The sequence below is a fragment of the Copidosoma floridanum genome, unplaced genomic scaffold (genome assembly GCF_036245765.1).
Source record: "Copidosoma floridanum isolate Cflo_tuat_1 unplaced genomic scaffold, Cflo_Japanese_pri ptg000007l, whole genome shotgun sequence".
Lineage (NCBI taxonomy): Eukaryota > Metazoa > Arthropoda > Insecta > Hymenoptera > Encyrtidae > Copidosoma > Copidosoma floridanum.
The window spans coordinates 15,512,055-15,536,437 of record NW_028321884.1 but is presented as its reverse complement, the minus strand read 5'-3'; the positions used below and the strand labels follow the sequence as shown (position 1 = coordinate 15,536,437).

The 24,383-nt window shown below is 43.1% G+C and overlaps 4 protein-coding genes across 4 annotated transcripts; all 4 read right to left on the bottom strand.

Moving 5' to 3' along the window:
* Window positions 1-16,720: 16,720 nt before the first annotated feature.
* Window positions 16,721-17,290, bottom strand: LOC149375449 (uncharacterized). Its single transcript, XM_089589127.1, has one exon. The coding sequence runs from the start codon at window positions 17,288-17,290 to the stop codon at window positions 16,721-16,723; it is 570 nt and encodes a 189-aa protein (XP_089445253.1).
* An 18-nt stretch (window positions 17,291-17,308) lies between these two features.
* LOC149375448 (uncharacterized) lies at window positions 17,309-19,075 on the bottom strand. The gene has a single exon (XM_089589126.1). It carries the CDS (start codon window positions 19,073-19,075, stop codon window positions 17,309-17,311), a length of 1,767 nt encoding a protein of 588 aa, XP_089445252.1.
* A 38-nt stretch (window positions 19,076-19,113) lies between these two features.
* LOC149375447 (uncharacterized) lies at window positions 19,114-19,554 on the bottom strand. The gene has a single exon (XM_089589125.1). The coding sequence runs from the start codon at window positions 19,552-19,554 to the stop codon at window positions 19,114-19,116; it is 441 nt and encodes a 146-aa protein (XP_089445251.1).
* A 69-nt stretch (window positions 19,555-19,623) lies between these two features.
* Window positions 19,624-20,529, bottom strand: LOC149375446 (uncharacterized). The gene has a single exon (XM_089589124.1). It carries the CDS (start codon window positions 20,527-20,529, stop codon window positions 19,624-19,626), a length of 906 nt encoding a protein of 301 aa, XP_089445250.1.
* Between the last annotated feature and the right edge of the window lie 3,854 nt (window positions 20,530-24,383).

Here is a 24,383-nt window from a genome sequence, read left to right as displayed (position 1 = left end):
AGCAGTGAGAATCCAGCTACCTGGCTTCTCTTGGAAAGAAATGCAAGATCTTGCCTTAGATTTACATAGAATGTACAACAATCCAGTGCCAATGAGATCATTAACTGAAGAAGAGGACTTTGATTTTTTCAATGCTGATATATGTCACATATGTGAGAAGTCTATTAAAAATGATGAAAAAGTTCACGATCATTGCCATTTTACTCGAGAGTAAGTATTATATTTATAAGTTTGTAATTGAAAAAATTTTTTCCCTTTAAACTAAAATTCGCTTTTTTTTACTCAGATATCGAGGCCCAGCTCACAATGTATGTAATCTCAAGTATCAGGACTCGCGAGCAGTACCAATAGTTTTCCATAACCTCAGCAATTATGATGCCCACTTATTTATACAAGAACTTGTAACTTGCTTTCCCGGAAGAGTACAAGTTATCCTTCAAACTAAAGAAAAATACGTTTCTTTTACGAAGTACGTTAAAAGGACAAGCATAAACTTACGCTTCATTGACTCGTATAGATTTTTGCCGTCGTCGCTTGATAAGTTGGGATCTTACTTAGAGCAGTATGATACTCTAGAAAAGGTTTTCAGTCAAGATGATAAATACTCTTTCGAGCAAATCAATATGCTGAAGAGGAAGGGTGTATTTCCATACGATTATGTAGCATCATTCGAAAAACTTGAAGAAATCGGGCTCCCATCTAAAGATGATTTTTGTAGTAAATCATATAATGCACATATAAGTAGTGAAGATTATATACATGCTGAAACAGTATGGAAAACTTTTGATATTATAACTCTTGGACAGTATTCAGATCTTTACCTCAAAACTGATGTACTTCTGTTAACAGAAGTATTTGAAAACTTTAGAAATAATTGCCTCAAGGTTTATAAATTAGATCCTGCTCACTATTTCACTACTCCAGGCTTCACTTGGGATGCTATGTTGAAAAAAACGAAAGTAAGTATTATGTATAAGAGTATAATGTCAATTGTGCTTTAGTTATTAATTGAGAATTTTTTTCAGATTTCACTAGAACTCATTACTGATATAGATATGTTTATGTTCTTCGAAAAAGGCATACGAGGTGGAATAAGCCAGTGCTGTAACAGATATGCAGAAGCTAATAATCACTATATGGAAAATTATAAAAAAGATGAAACTGAAAGATATATAGCATATTTTGACGTAAATAATTTGTATGGTTGGGCAATGACTAAAAAACTTCCTTATGGTGGATTTCAGTGGTTCGAAAATGTTGAGCAACAGCCTCATGAATTTTGTAACATTGGAAATGAAAGTGCTTACGGATATATTTTAGAAGTGGATTTGGAGTATCCAGAGGAGCTCCACGATTCTCATAAAGATTTGCCATTTTGTTCCGAACACATTTCAGCACCAGGTTCGAAGCAGCCTAAATTAATGACAACATTAAGTTACAAGCATAAATATGAACTTCATTATGAAGCCCTCAAGCAAGCCACAAATCATGGATTACTACTGACAAAAATAAATCGAGCCTTAAAATTCTGGCAAAGTGCATGGCTTAAAGAATATATTGATCTCAATAGCATTGAGAGAAAAAAGGCTAAGAATAAGTTTGAAAAAATGCTTTTCAAACTATTTTTGGAAAAACGATGGAAAATGAGAGAAAGCGTATCGATGTCAAACTTCTCAACCATTGGGATGGACGATATGGTGCGGCATCGTACATTGCAAAGCCAAATTTTCACAGCTGTGATATTTTTGATGAGAATTTTGTAGCCATACAGCTACAACGTGCAGAAGTGATGATGAAAAAGCCAATATGCATTGGGCTCAGTGTCTTAGATTTATCGAAGACACTTGTGTATCGTTTTCACTACGAATATATGCTCTCCAAACTCAAAAATGATTGTAAACTCTTATACACTGATACAGACAGTCTGATATATGAGGTAACAAACCATGATATTTATAAAATGACTAGCAGCCCCCCGTCTCGGCTTCGCCCGAGACTTACTAAATAAAACACCGTAGTGTGTTGACACGTAATGTAAAACATTTTCAGTTAGAAATTTTACACATATTCCTGATGCATCTCAGAACAAAAATCTTCTTATTAAAAACATATTTTTTCGGAATCCATATAGTTTATTTGGTTAAATAATGAGGTGTAAGAATTCAAAAAAATTATTATGCTGAAAAGTACCGCGCGTTCTTTATGCCATAAAATAATCGGTGGCCATAAGAAGCCGTTGATTTACAGTTTCTCCCGTGTAATTCACGAAAACGGCTATTTTTTAAAGCTGTTAAGATTTTAAACCCCCAAAAAATTTATATTAAAAAAAAATTTTTTTTCTCATATCTTACAACTTTATTACCAGGGCAACAAAGTCCTGGACCTTAAACCCTACATTTTTATTGCCATAAAAACACAAATAAATTTTCTACTCATTAAAAAATCTGGAGTAGGATCTTTAAAGATTTCAGAGATTGCTGTGAGGGTACAATGAAAAGCTGATCTCTCACGTAATGGACTCTTTAGTTGTCAATTTTGACGCTGCTGTTTCAATCTCGATAAATTTTCTGCGTCAGTTTCTTGACGCCTAAGTAAAATTGTATTTATTAGATACACTTGAAGTTTTTCTTCCGATTTACCCTCTTGCGACTTTTGGCATGCTTAAAATTTTTGTAACCACTAAAAGCTGTTTTCTGTCAACTTTGTTAAGTTCTACTATATTTGTTGGCAAGGTAGTTCAACGTCCGATGGCCCTAAAAACGACCGGTGAGCTTCTTAAGTTAACTCTTTCTTCGGGAGAAAAATTACAAAGTCCGAAGCTTTGGGGCTAGTTGTAGTGCTCTTTCCCAACGTCTCCCGGTATAACGTCGAAGACGTTGGTGTCTAAAGCACCTTTTTCATTTCCAGATTCAGTTGTTTTGATGATCTTAGATGGGGAGAGTGGTTAGTGATACTTGTCCAGTGGAGGCTGTCCCGTTGGCTCAAGTTTTTTTTCCTACATAGCTGTTATAGGTTTTCCCAACGCAGACTTTGGAGAGGATCAGTGATTCCTGGTTGAATGCTTAGAGTCGAGAGGGTAATATAGGGTCGTTGGTCACCGGGTTTTCCAGCCTTGCGAAGAACAACTCCGCAAGTGACGTCTGCTAGTGAATGGCTGACTTGGTTTAATAGTGCCCGTCTTTAGTTAATATAGTCTTTTAGTCGACGAATTGCTTCCGGAAATGGTAATAAGAATGTATTTGTTGGCAAGGTAGTTTACACTTAGGTGGATCCTAAAAAGAACCGATGAAATTGATGGTTAAGTAGGGAACGTAAATACTTATAATGGCCCTAAAAAGCGCCAGTGGTGAAACTTCCAGGCTATTCTTATTCCTGATGATGAAGAGCTGGCTATACGGTTGCTTGATTCTTACCCTGGGAGTCTCGATATACGGAGACTGTGATGGAGGGAGGTACGCTGCTGACCAAAGAATATCTCGTCTCGGGTCGTTCCCCGGTTACCTAACCGCTCATCGTTAGATGGGAACATGTGGGTAAGCGCATTGGGGACGCGACGACCAAGAAGGTAGCCGTTCTGGCTGCCCATGCCCCTCAGAGCTCAGAGCTGTTTTCTTCCCTTGCTTACATTTGTAGCCACAAATTCTCTAACTGCACCATGTAGGATGGTGGAACTCCCTCACAACTCTGATGAGATGGAGCAGATTGTGCTCTGGCTATAGATATGTCTCCTGGTATTGTGGCAGAGACGGCATCGGTTAGAATTAATTTTTTTTTTTTGATCGCACTCGTCGAGATTCTGGGTGTATGGACACGTAGGTCCCTTCCCCCTTAGAGAAGAGTGTCGTCCGTAACCGGGATACCCAGCTGCAAGACTATTATCAGCTTTCTATGTACAGCTCGTTGAATTGCCGAAGCTCGACTACAACACTATGGAGACGCTCCAGCGTTTTATAACCACACTTATTTAATTATGTTGCAGGTAGCTTCGATTGTTTGTCGACGCCACCTAGCGGATTTTACTGAACTAAAGTGAAAAGCTTGCATATTTTTGCAAAACTTTGAGCTCATTTATTGCTATTGTTATTAAATTTTTTAAGATAAAAACTATACTAAAACCATCTAGGAAGTACCATGAATTAGTGTGCAAAATTTCAACGAAATCGGTTCAGTAGTTTTTGCGGTTAGCGATTACAACGGTTTTAGCGCTTCTGCTTTATATATTAGTAAGATGAAATTAGATATTAATGAATTTGACACATTAGATTATCCAGAAAATAATAAATTTACGATGCCGTTAAAAAATAAAAAAATTGTTGGGCTCATGAAAGATGAGTGCAATGGAAATATTATATTGAAATTTGTTGGGCTCAGAAGTAAGATGTATAGTATTCTTCTTGAAAATGAAAATGTGAATAAAAAAGCAAAGGGTTTTAAGAGTAACGTCGTAAAAGCAACTATCGATTTCAACGACTATACTGAGTGCCTACGTGACCAAATTATAAACATTAATCGAAAGCAAATTAATATAAGATCACGTCATCATAAGCTCTACACTGAGAGGCAAAATAAAATTGCTCTTAGTTCCCGAGATGATAAACGATATATTTTATCAAACACTACAGATACGCTGCCTTGGGGCCATTATAGGATTAAAATAATAGAAGAACAAAGAACTGGAGAGTGTGTAGAAAATCATAGCAGACCAGCAGCCAATGAAAAAGCAGCCAATGTAGAGGGGGAGATTTCTTCAGTAGTGGAAGAGTCCCTATATCATCGGCAGCATCAACCAGCAGAGCTCAGTCAGAGCTGTAGTGAGCAGATAAAAGTATCGACCGCTTCATCATCCAACGCAAGCAGATCAGGACAACAACAACAAGCTCTCAAAAGAACAGGTTTGGAGTTAAAAATTTCTACAGAGATAAGCAGATCTGTTTGGAACAGCAAAGCTCAGAAATAAAGGTTTGTAATGTGTTTTCTTATTCATATATTTTTTTTTTTACTATCTATAAAACTCATATAATTTTCTTATGTTTCAAATGGCTGATTTAGCAGCACTTAATCGGCTGGCCTGTGGAAGATTCCTTCCAACAAAGAAGATCAACGAAATGGTCAAGGGGCAAAGTCATGTAGTGTCGAAGCTGAGAAAAGCTAACACTAAATTCGGCACGGATGCTATCGCTGAACTAGACGATCACTTCCAAATATTTTTACCTAATCAAGTATCTGAGTATCTTGTGAGTAACGAACTATCATTTAATAGTTTGTTGGAATCTATCGATAGAAAAAAGCTGTCAGTTCGCTACAATGGTGATAGTGTTGAATTTTTTAACCAATAATGTTTAATTATACAAATACAAGAAAAAGAAAGTTATTTTTGTGAAACTAGTTTAACGTGAAAAAAAATAAATGATACAATCTATTACATGTTTGGAGTTTTTATTTATCTCAATGAATCTTATGTAAGATATAACATTACCATGTATTGTAAAAAAATTTTATTTGCACACATAATTGATAACATTAAAAGACCACAACAAGTTTTATACAATTTTTTTTACAACTTCTGAATTTTAATAATTTTTAAAGTACATATCACTTTTATTCTTTGTTATTATCAATCCAACTGTTATGGGTATTGTCAAAGCCCAACCACTTGACGAATGTTTGATTTTTTCGTCGACGAAGAATTTTTTCAACAAGATAAGTATCAGGATACTTGGTTTTCTGCAGTTCCTGCTCGGAGAAGCCTCCAAAAATTGGCTGATTTTGGTAATCTTTCAAACGGTAAGTTTGTGGATTGGTTGGAGCTACTCGTGTTATAGTGAATACCTCAGTCGAACAGTTAGGTGTGTATCCATTTTCAAATACTTGCTTAGCATTACTTATTCGCACTTTGTCTCCCACTTTAAATTTCGGTAGTTTTCTCATCCCGATTGTTCTTGATGAAATTTCTTTCAAAATTTCATTTTCAGCAGCAGCTGACACATCCTTTGGTTTCATAGCTATTGTCCAATGTTTCCGATTATTATAGGCCGTCAGTAACTTAGGTAAGATGTCAATCCACTTATATCTGCCACGCAAGCTGAAATTTTTCCACATATCATACTTTAGTGTACGATTGAATCGCTCACATATAGATGCTTTAAGGTTACTATAAGTCGAGTACAAGTTAATTTTGTTCTTTTGCATGAGACTTTGGAAATTCACATTGTAAAACTCTTTGCCATGATCTGTTTGCAAATTAGTTGGAACTCTTCCCTCTGTTAATATCGACTTCATAGCTGCAGTCACATCTTTACCGGTTTTATTTTTTACGGGCACAGCCCATGCATACTTGGAGAATACATCTATAACTGTAAGCAAATACCTATAACCTTTATTTTCATGAGCATAAGGTATCATCTCCACAAGATCAGCTTGCCATGTTTCATCCAAGCCTCGAATATCAAACTTTCGGCTAAGGTAGTTGCGTCTCGCAGGTTTATGAAGCTCTTCCACTACTGCTTCCATCTCTCTTAACTGTCTTCTGGAGTTATACTAGATATATGTGCTACAATCTCTTTCAGTGTATTTATTTCACGCTGCAAATTTAGTATTGTTTCTGAGAATACATCACTTAAATTGCTCAATAGTAGATTTATTTTCTCTTGTTCATCCAAAATGAAACTCTTTTCTTTCTGTAAAGTAGTGAGATTTACAGCATCTCGAGGTTGAATAGCTGGTGCAACATTGCACAACCTTTTATTTTCCAAGTCAAATTGACCATCTGTGGTGAGATTATATCCAATTCCTCGAGGACCTCGACTACCACCTTTCAACTTAACTGATCCACGTCCGAACACGTCGATGCTCATTTTTACACTGAAGTAGAATTGATAACGATTCTCAATATATGATATTAGCTTCACGAAGCTCCTCAACGATTGAATTCATTTCATTAGTGTGACTAGGATTACCGGCTGATTTTTCTGCCACTAGTAATCTTAGCCGATTGACCAGCTCGTTAGGATCGTCCTAGTAAACGTAGTCCATTTGCATGTTCAGCCTAGCAATTTTAAATGAAGGTATGGACCCACCTTTCTTCTTAATTTGAGTGAGATTAAATAATGGGGCAATAAAATTATTGAATTTATTACTATTGTATGGACAAATCGTCTCATTTTTGTCAAATTTTCTTTTATGCTCACTTGACGTTTCCAAGATTTGTTTGTATTTAACTAAATTATCTGGTGTCATGTGCTTTTTATCAGGACGCTTTTTTATAAGTAACTCCATTAATCCATCAGTCATTGGATATCTTAGATCCTTTATTTGAATTTGATCATTTTTGAAATATATAGGCGAATCATTAAGTATATGTTGTCCGTTTTTTTCCTTTCTTATCCCATAAATTCGATCCAGTTCTGACTCTTTTCTATCAAGTATTTGTAAGTATGGATTCATAGGTTCATTTTTATCGATGTCATGCGCTAAATCATCATCGTCACTTTTTTCAGCAACGGTATGATAGTCTTTGATAGTATCATTCGAGGAAAAAGTATCTTCTTTATCATCACTGTTACTATTAGCTGATTGGAACATTGATGCGTCGGTATTATTGATTTTTGACTTAAAAGGCTTGAAGCGTTTTTTAAATAAAGATTTAAAGCTAAGTGGCACGTTTTTGACTTTCTTTGTGTCATCGATAATTTTAAGAAGTGGATCAGTAATAGGCTTGAAAGTCTTTCCAATCTGCTTTTCAAAATTTTCTCTTCCTGACTTTAACAATCGATGCTTACGTCGAACAGCTTCTGTAGCTTTTTCAACTTGCCGAAGAACGTCTTTTTCCTCATGAAAAGTGTCCATGTTGGTCGCTTGATGGTTAACAAGAGACTAATACGTACTTAATAAGCATGAGTAATATTTATAGAAAAAGAATCAAATCCTCTCCTATATCTACCATTATCAACATCTCTTTCCTTGTCTATTACGACAAATCCATGTTTTCCAACTCTCCAACAGTTTACACATAATTTTTTGAATTCATTGTACGTCATATCAGTATTAACATGATCATTATAGATGTGCTTCAAATTCATGTCATCTTGTCGAAATATTACTAAAAGGTTTAAATTATCTCTGACTAAGTGCTTTGGAACTTGAGCATAGGATTGGCATAGATAGAAGCAGTCAACGCTTTTGTGACGTCCCATGCAGAAAAAAGCTTTCACATTACCTTGTTTTTCACAGGCAATGTCGTAAAATGTCATTATGGAGTTGGGTAGTGCCTTATCAGGAGATATGACTGATTCATGATCGCTATATGAAAAATACTTTACACCATCTATGGGCTCCAACAGTTGTTCTAGAAACTTATACTTTGGCTGATTCAGCGACTTTGAGTATAGATAAACATTCTCAAATCTCAATCCGTTGGGGTGAGTAATTAAAGCCAGCAAGCTGTTTGTTTTTCCACAGTTTGACGGACCACAAAGAACAGCTCTTATCGTATCGGGTAGCAAATCACCATGGCGTTGGATTTTATTATCTTGCTTAACGATTCCGTCGAAATTCACGACAGGAAGTTTTATATTCTGATCTATGAAGCTCATGTTTACTGTATGCTGACTCAACTGAGACTGAAACATGATACTGTAAATGGTTTGTCTATATATTTTGAAACTCATCTGTCATCGAATTTCCTAATCTTGCTTATCAGTTTGTTGAAATTTATGACAGGAAGTTAAATATTCTGTTCCTCGGAGCTCGTGGTTACTGCATGCTGAAATATGAAACTATAAATAGTGCTCTACATATATTTTCGAGCTCATTCATCGTTAAGCACTTGGAAAGTAATGATCATTCATCATCGCAAAGGCTGTGGAATTATAAACACACTTATCAATAAACTGCCTATAGAGCTGCACGTACCAGGATATCAATATTGTGGACCGGACACTAAACTAGCCAAGAGATTAGCTCGCGGAGATTCGGGTATCAATCCATTGGATCAGGCGTGCAAGCAACACGATATAGCCTATTCGCAGGATCGAAAAAATATTACAGCAAGAAACACCGCTGACAAAATTCTCGCTGAAAAGGCGTGGCAAAGATTCAAAGCCACATACGCTAGTTTAGGGGAAAAATCTGCTGCTTTTACTATTACCAGTGCCATGAAATTGAAATTCAAACTCGGCATGGGAGCATTCCCTAGTACGAATTCTAGTAAAGTGAGTAAGAACAAAATGAAGCCGAAGAGAACTACTTTGAAAAGCTTGATTCGAAGTGCTTCAAAGTCCATGATTCCTAATCGTAGTGCTCGAAAAGCTATAAGTTCGGCGTTAAAGGGAGCTCAGGATGCTGTGAAAAAAGCTGGTGGTAGGAAAAATATTTTAATACCTCGAGTATTGCCTATCCCGCAGAAAACTGGAGGATTCCTACCATACCTTATTCCTGCATTTGCTGGCCTAAGTGCTATAGGCACTATCACTAATGGTGTAACTGGAATTGTCAAGGCTATTGATGATGCTAAAGTTGCTCGAAAACAGCTAGAGGAGAGTGAGAGGCATAATAAAGAAATGGAAGCACTCTTACTTGGAAAGGGGCTGTTTTTAAAACCATATAAGAACGGCTTAGGTCTACATTTAAGGCTTGGAAAAGGCTTAAAAGATGGAAAAAAAAAAAAAATTTCTACGTAAAACTGCCTTACCGAGCTCTCACAGACTATGACCTCATCAAGTATGCAAAAATTTTGAAAATACCGCATTTCCGTGGAGTTTTCATGAGAAATGCTTTGCCAGCCGATGGCCCACGTTTTTCCAAATCAGCAATAGTCAATCTCAATGATAAGGATGGTCCTGGTACTCACTGGGTTGCCTATAGAAAGCGAGGCAATAACGTGACGTATTTCGACAGTTTTGGTGACCTACAGACACCGATTGATCTACTGCTATATCTTGGTGTTAGATGTGTCAAATATAATTATGAAAGGTTCCAAGATTTTAGTACATACAACTGCGGCCATCTTTGCTTATGCTTTCTTTGTAAAAAACTTAATTATCAGCCAATATAAATGTATTCCAATACGCAAGTAACATTAGTCATTGACAAACCGTCATGGAAGAATCATTGACATTAAGTTTATCAGGAACATCGTCTATTCTTGAAGCACAATATTTTCCACCTATCGAGTTGTCACCAGCACATAACTACGTTATTGGTCTAGTAGAACTCCTAACTTTCAATTCAATTTCAAATATCGACGAAGGTAATAATAAATTTTACGTAGGTGATCAAGTGGTTGTTTTTCCAACTGGCAGCTACGAAATTCAAGATATTGAGTCATTTCTGATCGACGTGTTACAACCCGACGATATAGCTATTAGCATCAAACCAAATAATAATACTCTTTGCAGTGTGATAACGTGTAGTCATACTATTGACTTCAGGCCAAAAGATTCTATAGGCCGTCTTTTAGGCTTTACTGAACGAATTCTTAGAGATACCAGTACTCACATCTCAGATTTACCTGTTGCTATTCTCAAGGTTAACACATTGAGAGTTGAGTGTAATATCACTAGTGGAGCCTATATAAACGGAGAAAAAGTTCATACCATCTACGAGTTTTTCCCTGCTGTACCACCGGGATACAAGATTGTCGAAGTTCCATCGCAAATCATTTATTTACCCGTTGCTGTTAAAATTATAGATCATCTTTAAGTACGCATTGTTGATCAGGAAGGTAACTTGATTAATTTTCATGAAGTAGTTATAAATACAAGACTACACTTGAAACAACTCAACTGAAATGGGCATAGTGTACAACAATAGTAAAGCTGGACGAGGCTATGAAAAAAAATTAACGAGGGTGAGGACGAATAGTCATCCACGAGACAACATAATTGGACGAAGCTATAAGAATAAACCAAAATGGATGAGACGGATCAGTCGTCGACGAACGCTCAAAGCGTTAACACGTCACAACGTCCAGTTCTTAAAAAACCTAGGCCTAAAAGTAAGAGCTCTTGGTGGCAAACAACTTGTGCTTTTTTTTGCTGCCTGCGAACGAGAAAAAGTTGTGATGGAAGAGATTCTTGGGATTCAGTCAGGTGTCGTGTTTGATGAGTCGGTTGCACACTACGAAATTCATGCACATCGACCCCACATTGCATCAGCATTTAATAGCAGTGATGAAATTCGCATCTAAATTCAACATCAAGATTTATGTCTTTTACCCTCTCAAAGTTCCCTACGTATTTCTGGACCTATAACAACTGGAGATGATAAATCTCTTGAGAAAACAAAACTAGTTAATAACGCCATCTACCATCTGTTTTAAGAAATACGATATGAACTAAATGGTATTGAAATTGATAGGTGTAAGAATGTTGGATTGACAACTTTAATGAAAGGATGGATATCTTTCTCTCCCAGTCAGAGTTTAATGCTTGAAAATGCTGGTTGGATAGACATTGAAGAGAAAAAATCTATTATCAATGATCATTCTTATTTTGAAGTGTCAATACCTTTGAGTATGATGTTTTGTTTCGCTGAAGACTATCGCAAAGTTGTGGTTAATGCAAAACATGAATTAATTCTCACAAGATCAAGAGATGATGTTAGTGCCGTTATACAAGTACCTGAAAATCAAATTTTCGAAAAGTATAAGCTTAAATTGACTCAGATTGAGTGGCTTGTGCCTTACATAACTGCATCAGACAGACGAAAAATTCGTTTGCTTGATGTTATTGCAAAAGACAAGCCTATTTCTATGAGTTTCCGCAATTGGGAGTTGTATGAGTATCCTTTTTTGCCAAAAACTTCTAGACATGTATGGACTGTCAAAACTTCCAATCAGTTGGAAAAGCCTCGTTTTGTTATTTTGGGCTTTCAGAATAAGCGAAAAAATGATCCTGCTTTTAATGCCAGTCTCTTTGATCACTGTAATATCAGCAATGTAAAGCTTTTCTTAAACTCACAGTACTATCCTTATGGAAATCTTAATCTTGATATTAATAAAAATCAGTTTTCAACATTATATGATATGTATAAGAATTTTCAAGCCGCCTATTACGGGAAAGAACCAGAACCTATGCTGAATAAAAAAGATTTTATCACACACATGCCTCTTATTGTAATTGACTGCTCTAAGCAGAATAAAGCTTTGAAAAGCGCGCCAGTGGACGTGCGCTTGGAGTTTGAAGCACGAGAGAATTTCCCGGAAAATGTATCTGCTTACTGTCTCATTCTACACGATCGCATCGTAGAGTACAATCCCATTAGTGGCGACGTGAGAAAACTTGTTAAAGCACGTATATAAAATTAAAAAAAAAAAAAAAAATACTAGCAGTAAAGTCAGTCTTTATCATGATAGAGTACATGGTGGACATGCAGGGCTTTGAGGAGCCTGGCAACGATTATGTGCTTAAAGAGTTGGCGATTCTTCCACTCCATGGAGATGATGAGCCTCAAGTATTTCTCTTCAAGCCGCCATTTTCTTGGCGCAAACTACATGATAAATACAAACGTGAAAATTTATGGCTTGAGTTATCCTATCATGGATTAGATTGGCAATCAGGTGTTATCGACTACACAGAAATTGGTAATGTTCTTCGGGAGAATCTCAAAGATGCTAAGAAGATTTTTGTGATTGGAGAAGTGAAGAAAAGGTGGCTCGAAAGGTTTAATTTTCAAGTTAATAATATGGTTGATTATCCAGAGTTTGAACTCCCAACATTAGCTACTGCATGTCCTCACCATAATGGTGCGTATAGACCTATGTGTGCCACCCACAATGTCAAACAAATGAATAAATTCTACTTTCATATGGAATGGGAAGATGTTACTGATTCTAAAGAAGATGTATAATGAAAAACTCAATGAAACTGTATTTTTCTGTAAATTATGTCATAAATAAATGTATTGAATTATATTGTTGTTATTATTTATGTAGATTTTCCCTCAAAACTAGTTTAAGATTAAAATATTAAGAACCGATGATTCATTCTGATAAAACACACACTTGCGCAGTGCCTACACTAACGTGTATATAAACTAATTTCGGTGCAGAGTGCTGCTTAGTTCATCACGCAGCATCAAACGCAACGGATACGCGTTTATATCGCAGTTAGTACGACGCTTTTGAGCTGCAAAATAAAAATGGATTTTTACGAGGATTATGTTATTAAGATTACAGGTTTTCTGGACGCTTCTCGACAGTTTTAACCAAAAGAAGTGGCTGTGGTGTCGCTTATGAGATCATTGGATTGTGCGGCCCCCGTGCAATTTTTCCACCTTACCTATGGATGTGCGCCAAAACAACGACTTTCAGTCGAAGCGAGTGCATGGACTTCGCTGGTTCCAGGGTGATTGTTCCATTAGAAAGTTACAGCAACATTTGTACACTGAAGCAAAAAATGCACATCGAATTTACGTTTATGAAGATAATACAGCCACTTATTTGGAATCGACCATAGGGTGTACTGTGATTAACATTCAGCAGTATATGGTGCCATCGCGTCACATTCTTAATATGGGATATTCAACAAAGGCGTTAATGTGTGGTACTCATGATGTACAAAAAAGTCTACGTAGAAAGCAATATTGCACACTTAGTAAAGCTCATCAAATAAAATTGTGGCTTTGCTCTTTGGTGAAAAGTAGCATTGAACCAGACACTAAATGTTTTTTAGACGCGCTTAATAGTTATAAGAAGAAATTTTCTAAAACGCTTCCCAGTTGGGATACTGTTGATGGAATTAATGCTAATGATATTGATACTGATACTGATAGTGACTCTGAAACTGATACTAATGTTGGTATCAAGAACGATGACTGTGTGTAGGCAAAAAAAAAAAAAAGAGTAAAGTAAGCATAAAATTTAAGATCAAAAAATTAAAGTAAATCTTGCCGTGTGGTAGTACAAAGAAATTAGCGCCGTCTTATAAGCTGATGAGAATTTGCGTATTGCTTCAGTTATCCAGTGACGATAGATCAGGCAACATCAACAACATGGGTCCGATCTTTAGCAAACCAAAATATGAGAGCCTCAGTAAAAAGGAGGAGGAGGAGGAAGATAAAAATAGCCGAAAACCTCTTTTAGAAAAGCACGTTGAGGCATCTCAAACAAAAGTGGAGGGAAATTATTATTCCGAAAATATTCGCTCTTATCCAAATAAAGATGAATGTAATATATTGAAAAAAAAAAGTCAATAACCATGAAATTCTTGTGTATTTTTTTTTTAAGCTAGCAAAAATATATGTGTATTAAAATTAAAGTTTTGTTATTATTGAAACCCATTTACGAACTATCCTAAGAATCTTAAACTTAAATTCATAAGCTGGCTGAATTCCTTGGCAAGGTACTGCGTCGAGTAAGCCAACGTTGGTCGCAGCTAAACGAGATACGCGATACGCTACATCCACATATGATGCTGGTACATTATACGCCTAAATAAGAAGCGAAGAGTTATCGGCCACGGCTTACACATACGTGTATCCTAGCATGACTCGTTGCACCCGCTCTTGCTAAGAAAAAAATATTACACTGGAACATTATATGCCTATAAATAAGAAGCGAAAAGTCATCGGCCACGGCTAACACATCCGTATAGATAAGAAATAATAGCTCCATTACTTGGCAAGGTACTGCGTTGAGTAAGCCAACGTTGGTCGCAGCTGAACGGGATACGCGATTCGCTACATCCACTGATAAGAAATACACGTTCATGCTTAATCATCTTCCTCTCGCGCTGTACGTTAGGCTTGTCACACCTACACCTTTCGGACCCATCCTGATGACGTCGGAGCTTGATTCGCGGTCGGAAAGAAAGGGAGCTGTCAATACCATCCGACATCACAGCATCCGAAAGAGGCCCCCTTCCCCTGACGTTACCATCCAAGTAGTCCGCACCACCCGCCGCCCGTGCCCCTCCTCCCACCGCCTCTCCTCTACCGCCCGATCAGCCCCCACCACCGCCTCTCCTCTACCGCCCGACCAGCCCCCACCACCGCCTCTCCTCCATTGCCTCTTCTCCACCCACAGCTATAGCTAGATCCTCTCCCCCCACCACTACCTCAGGGGGGGGAGCTGGGGGGGGTGCCAAAACCGCCATGGTTTACCTACTCGCAGGGACTCCTGTAACCATCGCCCTCACCAGCCGGTCTGCCGAGTCTCAAACGACGCTGCGAACGCACACACACATATGCACTCCCTAATACGTCGTCCTATTGCAGCGGACAGACCGCTGACTGCTGAGGTTCAGACGACTGTTTGAATTTTAGACATTCGACTGCATCTTCTATTAGACAAAATGTATGCCCAAATAATTCTTTAAAATGACAATATGCATGATTTTATTTTTAACTTTTTCTTTTTCATAAGTACTTTTTATAACAAAAAAATACTAGAACAGCTACGCTGATGTAGAATTTTTGAATCTTTGAGACTCATTTTTCAAGACTTCTTATAACTGTTAAAGTCACAGTTTATTGCTTAACATGATGAATAAAACTATTAGTTTATAATACTCTATACTATTTGAGTAATTTAACTAGAGATATATGGTCATATCTTTGGCCTCTACTTCTATTATCTAGAATTCAAACTGATACTATGTCACTAATCAAGAGAGTGTGATGTCAAAGCCAACACAAAGTAATTCATCAAGAGGCTTAACATTATACATTATTTAATAAATAAATGGAAGTTAAAAATTATGGCCTTTACTTATTAAAATAATTTTCATTTTCATGTAAGACTGATATAAAAATCACATCTTCCCGTATTAAGCGTTCATAATTGAATTAACAGGTGTTACATAATCTCATGCTAGGATAATGGTTGAAAAGTCATCTTTGCCATCTAAACTGTCTACCTTGTTAATATTTTCGTACTTATATTCAGTCCAGAGTAATACATTTTGGGATCATTTTCTAAGAGTTTACCAATGATATTTTTGGTACAGGCACCGAGAAGATTTCCAATGTTCACATGCTTTCCCAGATTAATCATAATTTTCAGCTCACTTTCTAAGAGCCGTAGGTATTGAATTGAATTAGCTTTACTGTTGATTGTCTTAACTGCCACAGTTGTAAAATCCTCATGGGCACAAATCCCATACGCTCTCGCCTTCATTACAACCCCAAACTAACCACTTCCTAATTGTTTCTCTGGAATGAAAATCATGATATCATTATGAATATACTTATGAAATTGACTTCAAATACAAGATATTCCCTATCGTTTACCAAAATTTGGTTGTTTCCTGGGAAGTTCCAATTCTTTATTGTACGGTAAAAGTTCTGCTTGATCCTGTACTGTTAATTCTGAATTTATAAGGTGTGGTGCTCCTTTCTCGAATTGAATCAGGCGTGTTATCAATAACTTCTTTTGTATCTTTAGACAATTTATAGTTTTAAGAAATTGTTTTGTGGAAAAATACTCTTTATTTATAGTGGAACGTACACAGGCTGCGAGGCAGCAAATAAACACATTAACGTCGCGTCGAGTCTCCTTTGTTTTCCTCTTCTCTCTTCTTCTTCTTGTTGAGCGAGTGGCGGCTCACACGTCTTGCTTGGCGGTCGACTCGAGCACGATTGATGGTAGCGCGCAGCACCGAGCACCTTTGCGGAGAGAGCGATCGGGGCGCGGGGGGGAGGACTCGGCAGGACACGACCGCGCAGCCAGCGTCTTCGCGGCCGAAAAACTCACATACCGCCCGCCTTGCTCCCGGAGCGACAATCAAACGCCGCCCGCCGAAGGAGTCTGGGCATCAGATGAAACAGTCGCCGACGGCGGCGTCTCAGCGAGATCTGGGACCGGAAGCAATGCAAGCTTGGCGACGGGCCGCAGGTACTCCCCGGTGGCTGTTTTCAGAGTGGCCGCACGGACGAGACCATCGGGTCCTGGATGAACGTGGGTGATGCGGCCAAGAGGCCAGCGCCCATCCATCCGAAGTAGAGTTGAGTCGAGAAGAACCACGGTGTCACCCACGGCAAAGTTCCGGCGAGGGGTACGCCACTTTGGTCGCTGCTGGAGTGTGTTCAGGTACTCTCGACTCCAGCGAGACCAAAACTGAGCTCGAATCGCCCTGACGAGGTCCCAATGAGCGAGAGTGTCCAGCCTTTCCGATGGGGGCCCAGCCTGGATGACGGCATCAAGAGGGGCGCCGATAAGGAAATGGCCCGGAGTGAGGACATCAAGGTCTCCCAAGTCGTTGGAGAGAGGAGTGAGCGGTCTACTGTTCAAGACCATCTCGATGCCAATGAGAACAGTCGAAAACTCCTCGTAGGTCAGGTGCCGAGAGCCCATGACGCGTCAGAGGTGGCCCTAGACCGACTTGACACCTGACTCCCAAAGACCACCAAAATGAGGCGCCCCAGGCGGGATGAACTGCCACGAAACACCTTGATCGGCGAGCGTTCCAGCAACAAGCGCCCAGTCAATCTCCGCGTCCTGAAGAGCTTCGCGCAGCTCGAGGTCGGCCCGTCGGAAGCAAGTGGCGTTATCACTCCACAGCTCGGCCGGGCGTCCACGGCGACCGGAGAAACGGGTGAGAGCGCCGAGAAAAGAGGCCGTTGAGAGATCGCCAACGAGCTCGAGGTGCAACGCTTTCGTCGTCAAGCACACAAAGACCGCAATATATCCTTTGGTGGTCCGGACGCCTCGTCCGCGCGAAGCGAGCACGTGGAAAGGGCCCGCGTAATCAACCCCAGTGCGACCGAAGGCTCGACAAGGAGTGACCCGGAAGGCTGGTAGAGGGGTCATAAGCTGGGTGGATGCCCGCGCTTGCAGCCAGGCGCAGACGATGCAACGGCGCAGGTGGGCCTTGATTCGTGTCCTGCCACCGATAATCCATGCCTGCCGGTGCACATATGCGCTAGTAAGCCGGAAGCCACCGTGGAGGGCTCTGGAGTGCGCCCGGGCGATGATGAGTCGAGCCAGAGGAGAGGAACCGGGGACAATTGGCGGATGCTTCTCCTCATAGGTCAGCGACGAATGTGCGAGCCGCCCGCCGACGCGCAAGATCCCATCGGCATCCAAGAATGGAGAGAGGGCCATGAGTGGGCTTGTTTTTGGTAACTGCTCACCCCTTTGCAGTCGAATAACCTCCGCCTCGAATGCTGGAGCTTGACTCAGACGGGCACAAGCCAGGAAAGCGGCGTGGAGCTCGGTCGGCGTTGATGGCGAGAGCACGGGGAGAGCGGGCTCGCGATGGAGACGGCGACGAATCCACCGCCACACACGAACGAGCAATTGCGTTAGGACGTGGAGACTGGAGAATTGCTCAAGCAGGTCGAAGCTGGACGGTTGAACGGTGCAGCAACTGATGAGAGCCGGCGCTGGTCGGGATACGGGCTCCGGGGGCCATAACCCGATGTCACGAACCAGCCAGGAGGGCCCGTGCCACCACAAAGGCTGATGGCGGAGACCTGACATGTCGGCGCTCCGAGTGGCCAGATCCGCCGGATTTGACGCCGTCGGGACGTGCCGCCAGATGCTCGGAGAGAATATTTCTTGAAGCTGGGCCACGTAGTTGTCGACGAGCACATTATTGGTCGGCTGGGAGGAACGGAGCCACTGCAGAACAATCTGAGAGTCGCTCCAGGCGTGGCAGCGATCATCAGGGACATCCAGCTCATCCGCGGTTGATCGGAGCAGCTTTGCACCGAGTAGAGCGGCTCTGAGCTCAAGGCGAGGAATCGTCATCCGTGCGACAGGCTCGGAGACTGGCCTGAGTGAGCGAATGGGGGCAAGCTTTGAGCGAGCCAAAAGGATGTAGCAGGAAGCCGGCTCGCCCGGGCGCTCCAACCGCGAGTACACTACGGCGGCCATCGCCCGCCGGCTGGCGTCAGCGAACACGTGCAGATGAAGGTCGGATGCTGGCGAGACACCGATCCATCGGGGAAGAGAGAAGCCGGAGATGACTTGGAGCTCAGCCACAAAGTCCATCCAGCGCCGGACCATGGACGATGGTACTGTTTCGTCCCAGTCGAGGTGAGCCCGCCAAAGATCCTGCAGCAGCAATTTCGCGTTCAAAGTGATTGGCGCAAGCCAACCACATGGGTCGAAGACGCTTGCAAGCGCCGCGAGCATGGTCCTCTTCGTAGTCTGGCGTTGCACGACGACCGGAGTCAGGCGAAGGCGATCGACCGGGGGATCCCAACCAACGCCCAGCTCGCTAACAAGGCCCTCAGCGCCGAGCTGATCCCAGGCGGGGCGCAAGCGAGTAGCTCTGGTGTGCTCGCGACCCACTTCCGGAGCGGAAAACCGCCAGCTTGCATGAGGCCGATCAACTGGTCACGGAGGTGTCGCGCAGTGTCGAGACTATCGACTCCAGAGAGAATGTCATCGACGTAGCGGTCGCGCATAACAACGGGCACCGCATCGGGCCAACGGGAGCCCTCGTCCTCGCACAGCTGCTGGATGGTGCGTAGGGAAAGATACGGAGAGCACGACGCGCCGTATGTGACAGTGAGCAACTGGTAGTGCGTGGGCGGCTCTCGAGGGTCCGCGCTCCAAACGATCCGCTGCAAGTCGACGTCTCGGTCATCGATCCAGATCTGGCGGAACATCATTTGAACGTCGCTGCAGAAGGCGATACGATGTCGGCGCCAGCGCAGTAACACGTGAGGTAAGGCCGTTTAAAGTCGGGGCCCGGCGTGGAGGACATCGTTTAGACTGCAGCCGCTCGAAGTTGGATGTGAAGCGTTAAAGACAACGCGCAGCTTTCGGCCCTGGTCGCTATGCTGCCATATGCCATGATGCTGGATGTAATGAGCGGGGTGGGACGACCCAGCCAACTGAGCGCTAGTGAGAGGCCTCATGTGACCCAAAGCGAGGTAATCGGCCATAAACTTGGTGTATTCGACGGCCATCTCGGGGGCTCTCTGTAGCCAGCGCTGCAGCGCAGTCAACGATGCCAGGGTGCTCTGACAACTATCACCGAGGAGCTGCAAGCCCCCTTGCTTTAGAGGCAGGCGCACGACGTAGCGCCCGTCCTCAGCCCGGCCATGGTCAGCGAAGCTGCGTTCACATTCGACGTCGTCGGGGGCCTGCCGGTGGGCTTGTGGAACGTCCTCGAGTTCCCAGAAGCGCTGCAGCAGGGATGTCAGCTCAAGATGCCAAGGAGGAGGCGAGTCGGCCTGAGATGTCAGACAGACGTTCGGTGAGGCGTGCGGCATCTCTAGGCCGGCGGCCTGCCCAATAAAGACCCAACCAAAGACAGTGGCCTGAGCTACGAGGTCGTCACGCTGAATCTGGCCAGGCTCCAGCAAGCGATGGTAGACGTCCACACCGAGGAGGAGGTCGATCACGTGTGGCGTGTCGAATTTGGAGTCCGCCAGCGGCTCGAGGTCGAGCCAGCGCCGAGCGACAGCGGGGTGCAGGGGCGCGCGTGGGGAAACAATCCCGAGCCGCGGGAGGCAGAGAGCCATCAGCGTGGTCGGCGGCTCGCTCTCCCTGAGGTGAAGCCAAAGTCGAGCACGAGCCCTCGAGCGGACGCCCGGGTCGCCGCCGACGCCCGAAATGTTGAACTCGGCGAGTTCCATCGGAGCGTTGAGTTGACGAGCGAGGCTGGCGGAAGCAATGGTGACCTCAGAGCACGAATCCAGGAGGGCCCGGACCGTCACAGTCCGGCCAAGAAGCCCGCTCAGGCGGACAAGCGCGGTCGGCAACACTGCCAGTCAGGACCGTGACGCCTCATCGGATGGCGGACCGGCAGTGGGCACGGCCGCTGGATCCGCTTTCGGAAGCTTCGGTGGCGTGGGTTCAACAGCGGGCTCTGACCCGCGGCGCCGGCTGCTGTCATGCAGAGAACTGTGGTGTGGCTCGCGGCAGTGCTGACAGACCGAGCGTGAGGGACAAGCCTTTACAGCATGGCCGGACCGAAGACAGTTGAAGCACAGTCTCGCCTGGTAAACCAGATCTCTCCGAGCGCGCGGCTCAAGACCGTAAAACTGTGCGCAGTGGCCCAGGTAGTGAGACCCCTGGCAAGCCGGGCAGGCCGACACCGTGCCACCTGTCGCAAGAGTACGATAGGTACGGCCGGCCGAGGCAGGGACCACCGGACGCGCACCGGGCACGGTGGACTGGCGTGCAGGATGGGAGGCCTCCACGGAGCTCAGAGCCCGGCATCGCCGACGCAGGAAGCCGGCCAGGGTGTCGAAGGTTACCAGGGTGCGCCCGGCGTCCGAATTTGCGACTTCGAGTCGCTCAAGCTCGTCCTCCCATGCGCGCCGCGTCGAGGAGTCCATCCCCGTCAGTGCACAGGAAACGAACCAGTCGTCCCAATCCGCCACCGGACGGCCCAGAGTGCGCAGCTGATCTCGATGGCGGCCCAACGTGTCCAACAGACCCTGCAAACCTCGAGCCGACTCCTCTCGCAACGGTTTAATGTTGCGAAGCGCCGTGATGTGGTCGTGTACGAGAATGCGGCGGTGCTCGAACCGTGCTTCCAACAGGGCCCAAGCGGTCTCGTAGTTTGCGTCAGCGATCTGGATGGCCTCGAGCGTCGTTTTTGCGTCCCCCTGGACGAGTGATTTTAAGTAGAAGAGCCGTTCGACGTTCGTGAGATGGCTGTCCTCGTGGATGAGGGCGCGAAAGAGGTCTCGGAAGCTTTCCCAGTCCTCTCGCTTGCCGGAGAAGTTGGGAATGCTGATCCGGGGCAGGTGAGGGCCACGAGTAGGCCCTGAGCTCGGTGAAGGAGCAGGATTACCGTCGGTGGGCGGCGGGAGGGGCGCCATTGACAGCCTCGCGTCGTAGAGGCGCGCCCTTGCGGTGATGTAGCTGGCCTCCACTCGTGGGTACAATCGATCCAGGAGGCCCCGCTTCTCCGGCGGCGGGCCGTCCAGCAACCTCACGTGGTTCGACTGGAAATCATGCCAGTAGCCCTGGAGAAGCTCTAGCCTCACGTCCACAAGCCCCAGGCTCCAGGCTTCGATCCGGTCCACGTCGAGCGCAAACTGCGTGACAACGTCTGCGAGGGCGCTCTGGGAGCCGTACAGGCTCGTCCAGCCGTCGTCTGACCTGAAAGCACGATCACGTGCTGTATATTTGTTCTGGATTTTGCCTCCGGGCCACCATCGATTGGTGGCGTCGGCAAAACAGAATTGAGTAGTAGTTGGGGGAGGGCGAGCGGACGTAAAGCGGTAGAGAAAGAGCGGAAGAGGGATTGAAGTTGTAGGTTAGGGACGATCTGGCTGTAACCAAGCGCGCGGCGTAACTGCCTTGGCCTGGTCGAACGAGTCTCTCGCGACCAAAATGGCCGCCAAGGCAAACAACAAAGGTCATCAAGTGGACCGTAGCAACAATGGCCGCCGCCGCGATCGAGCGAGGCGGCCATGGTCCCGACGTGTTCATGCACGCCGCCAGCGACGCAGTTTCGATTGCGGCTGGGCTGTAGAGCTGGACCGCGGGCGCTCACCGCCCACGGCAACCCCGACCACCACGGGTGACGCGGATGCCCCACATGCTACGCGTATATGGCGACACGGATCGACCGCGGCCCAATTAACTCATTCCAGGCCGCGGGCACTCTCGCGGCCGCGGCGGCTTTACCCACACGAAAAGCTGTCACTTTACTTACATAACGTTAAGAAGCTGGTCGTCCTGTCCTGCTGCGTCTCCGCTGGTCGCCGGTCGCCTCACTTCAACGGGATCCGGCTCGAAGGACCAATTTTTGTGGAAAAATACTCTTTATTTATAGGGGAACGTACATAGGCTGCGAGGCAGCAAATAAACACATTTACGTCGCGTCGAGTCTCCTTTGTTCTCCTCTTCTCTCTTCTTTTTCTTGTTGAGCGAGTGGCGGCTCACACGTCTTGCTTGGCGGTTGACACGAGCACGATTGATGGTAGCGCGCAGCACCGAGCACCTTGGCGGAGAGAGCGATCGGGGCGCGGGGGGAAGGACACGGCAGAACACGACCGCGCAGCCAGCGCCTTCGCGGCCGAAAAACTCACAGAAATTATGTTCAATGTTCAGATAATGTTTAAAAAAATAGTTTACTGCAATAATCACCTTTTGACTTCGAACTTTTATGCACAAATACACGGTAAAAAAATTTAAAAATAGTCGTTAGTGTAGCTATGGTTGAGATTACAAGCGAATTATTTGTTTTAGGTCCTAAAATTTAATGAAAAGATCAATAAAACTAATGTTTCTTCGCAGATCGGTAACTGTAAATTATGTAATAGCTCATAAAGAATTTATACTAGCAGTGATACCACTCGTCAGTATTTTATTATTTTTAATATTACACTTCCCAGCATTTTTCATTTTTCTTATGCGGAGTTTTGGCAACATGTAATGACATACAATGTTTGGCAACAGATAATTTTCACTAATACTTTACGACACTACATTTTGTTACAAACTTTTGCTTATTTTCTACTGAATATGACTATTTTAATAACTTCAACGGTAAACTGTCTTTGTACCAAGTAATATTAGGTATTAATATTCCATTGATCTCACAGAATAAAATTACAGTACTTGTAGCATCCTTCTGTGGCACGATTTATGTGTATCGTTCATACCGGTATCTGTAACCATGGATTTTTTGTCTATGAGTAGACTCATTAACAAAATGAGTATCTTAAAACTACATTTAAAACATTTAGTTGCAAATGTCAAAGATCATAATAACGGTTGCGTTAACAACAGGGTATTTCATAATGATCAAGATATAGAAATTGAGATATTTTGGAATTATTAAGGAGAAATATGTTTCTTATAATATTATTAATATTACGAGTCGTGATTGACTTGCACGAGCGGCCGGAGTTGACGGGAACGAATGCCAGTTGAGCACACGAGTGCGTAGCACGAGTGTGATCGCACGGCACGAGTTACCGTCACCGGCCACGAGTGCGAGCCTATCACACAAGTACGGGAAGTCGTCCCGCACGAGTTGCATACAAGTTTTTTTTGCAATGAGTGTGCGGAAAACATCCATTTATCGCATACTATTAAGAACAAAATTTTATTGATCATCTTAAAGTAACATCCGTTTATTATTTTTTTTTTTTTTTTCATGTTTGTGCCATTTTTAAAAGCCAATAGTATATCTCGAAAGTCAACGACCTCAATATGTACCTACACTTTTCCTTGACTGTCTTATTCATGTTCCAGTGTCAGATTCCTCCTACCGACAAGTTGACGAATGCATGAGAATGTCGTTTATTTTTACTTGCTTTTGTACATTTTTTAATATCTATTTTAAGCGATACGTTTGCAATTTATTTAAAGATCGGTTTTAAGATCTATTCTAATTCAGGATTTAAGACTTCTGGAATCTATTCTAATGCCTCTTATGTTGTGTTGTTTATATTTCTGAGTTTCGTTTTGAAACATATTTTTACTGATTTTTTTTTTAAGTTAAACTTCTTTCGGCGTGTTCTGC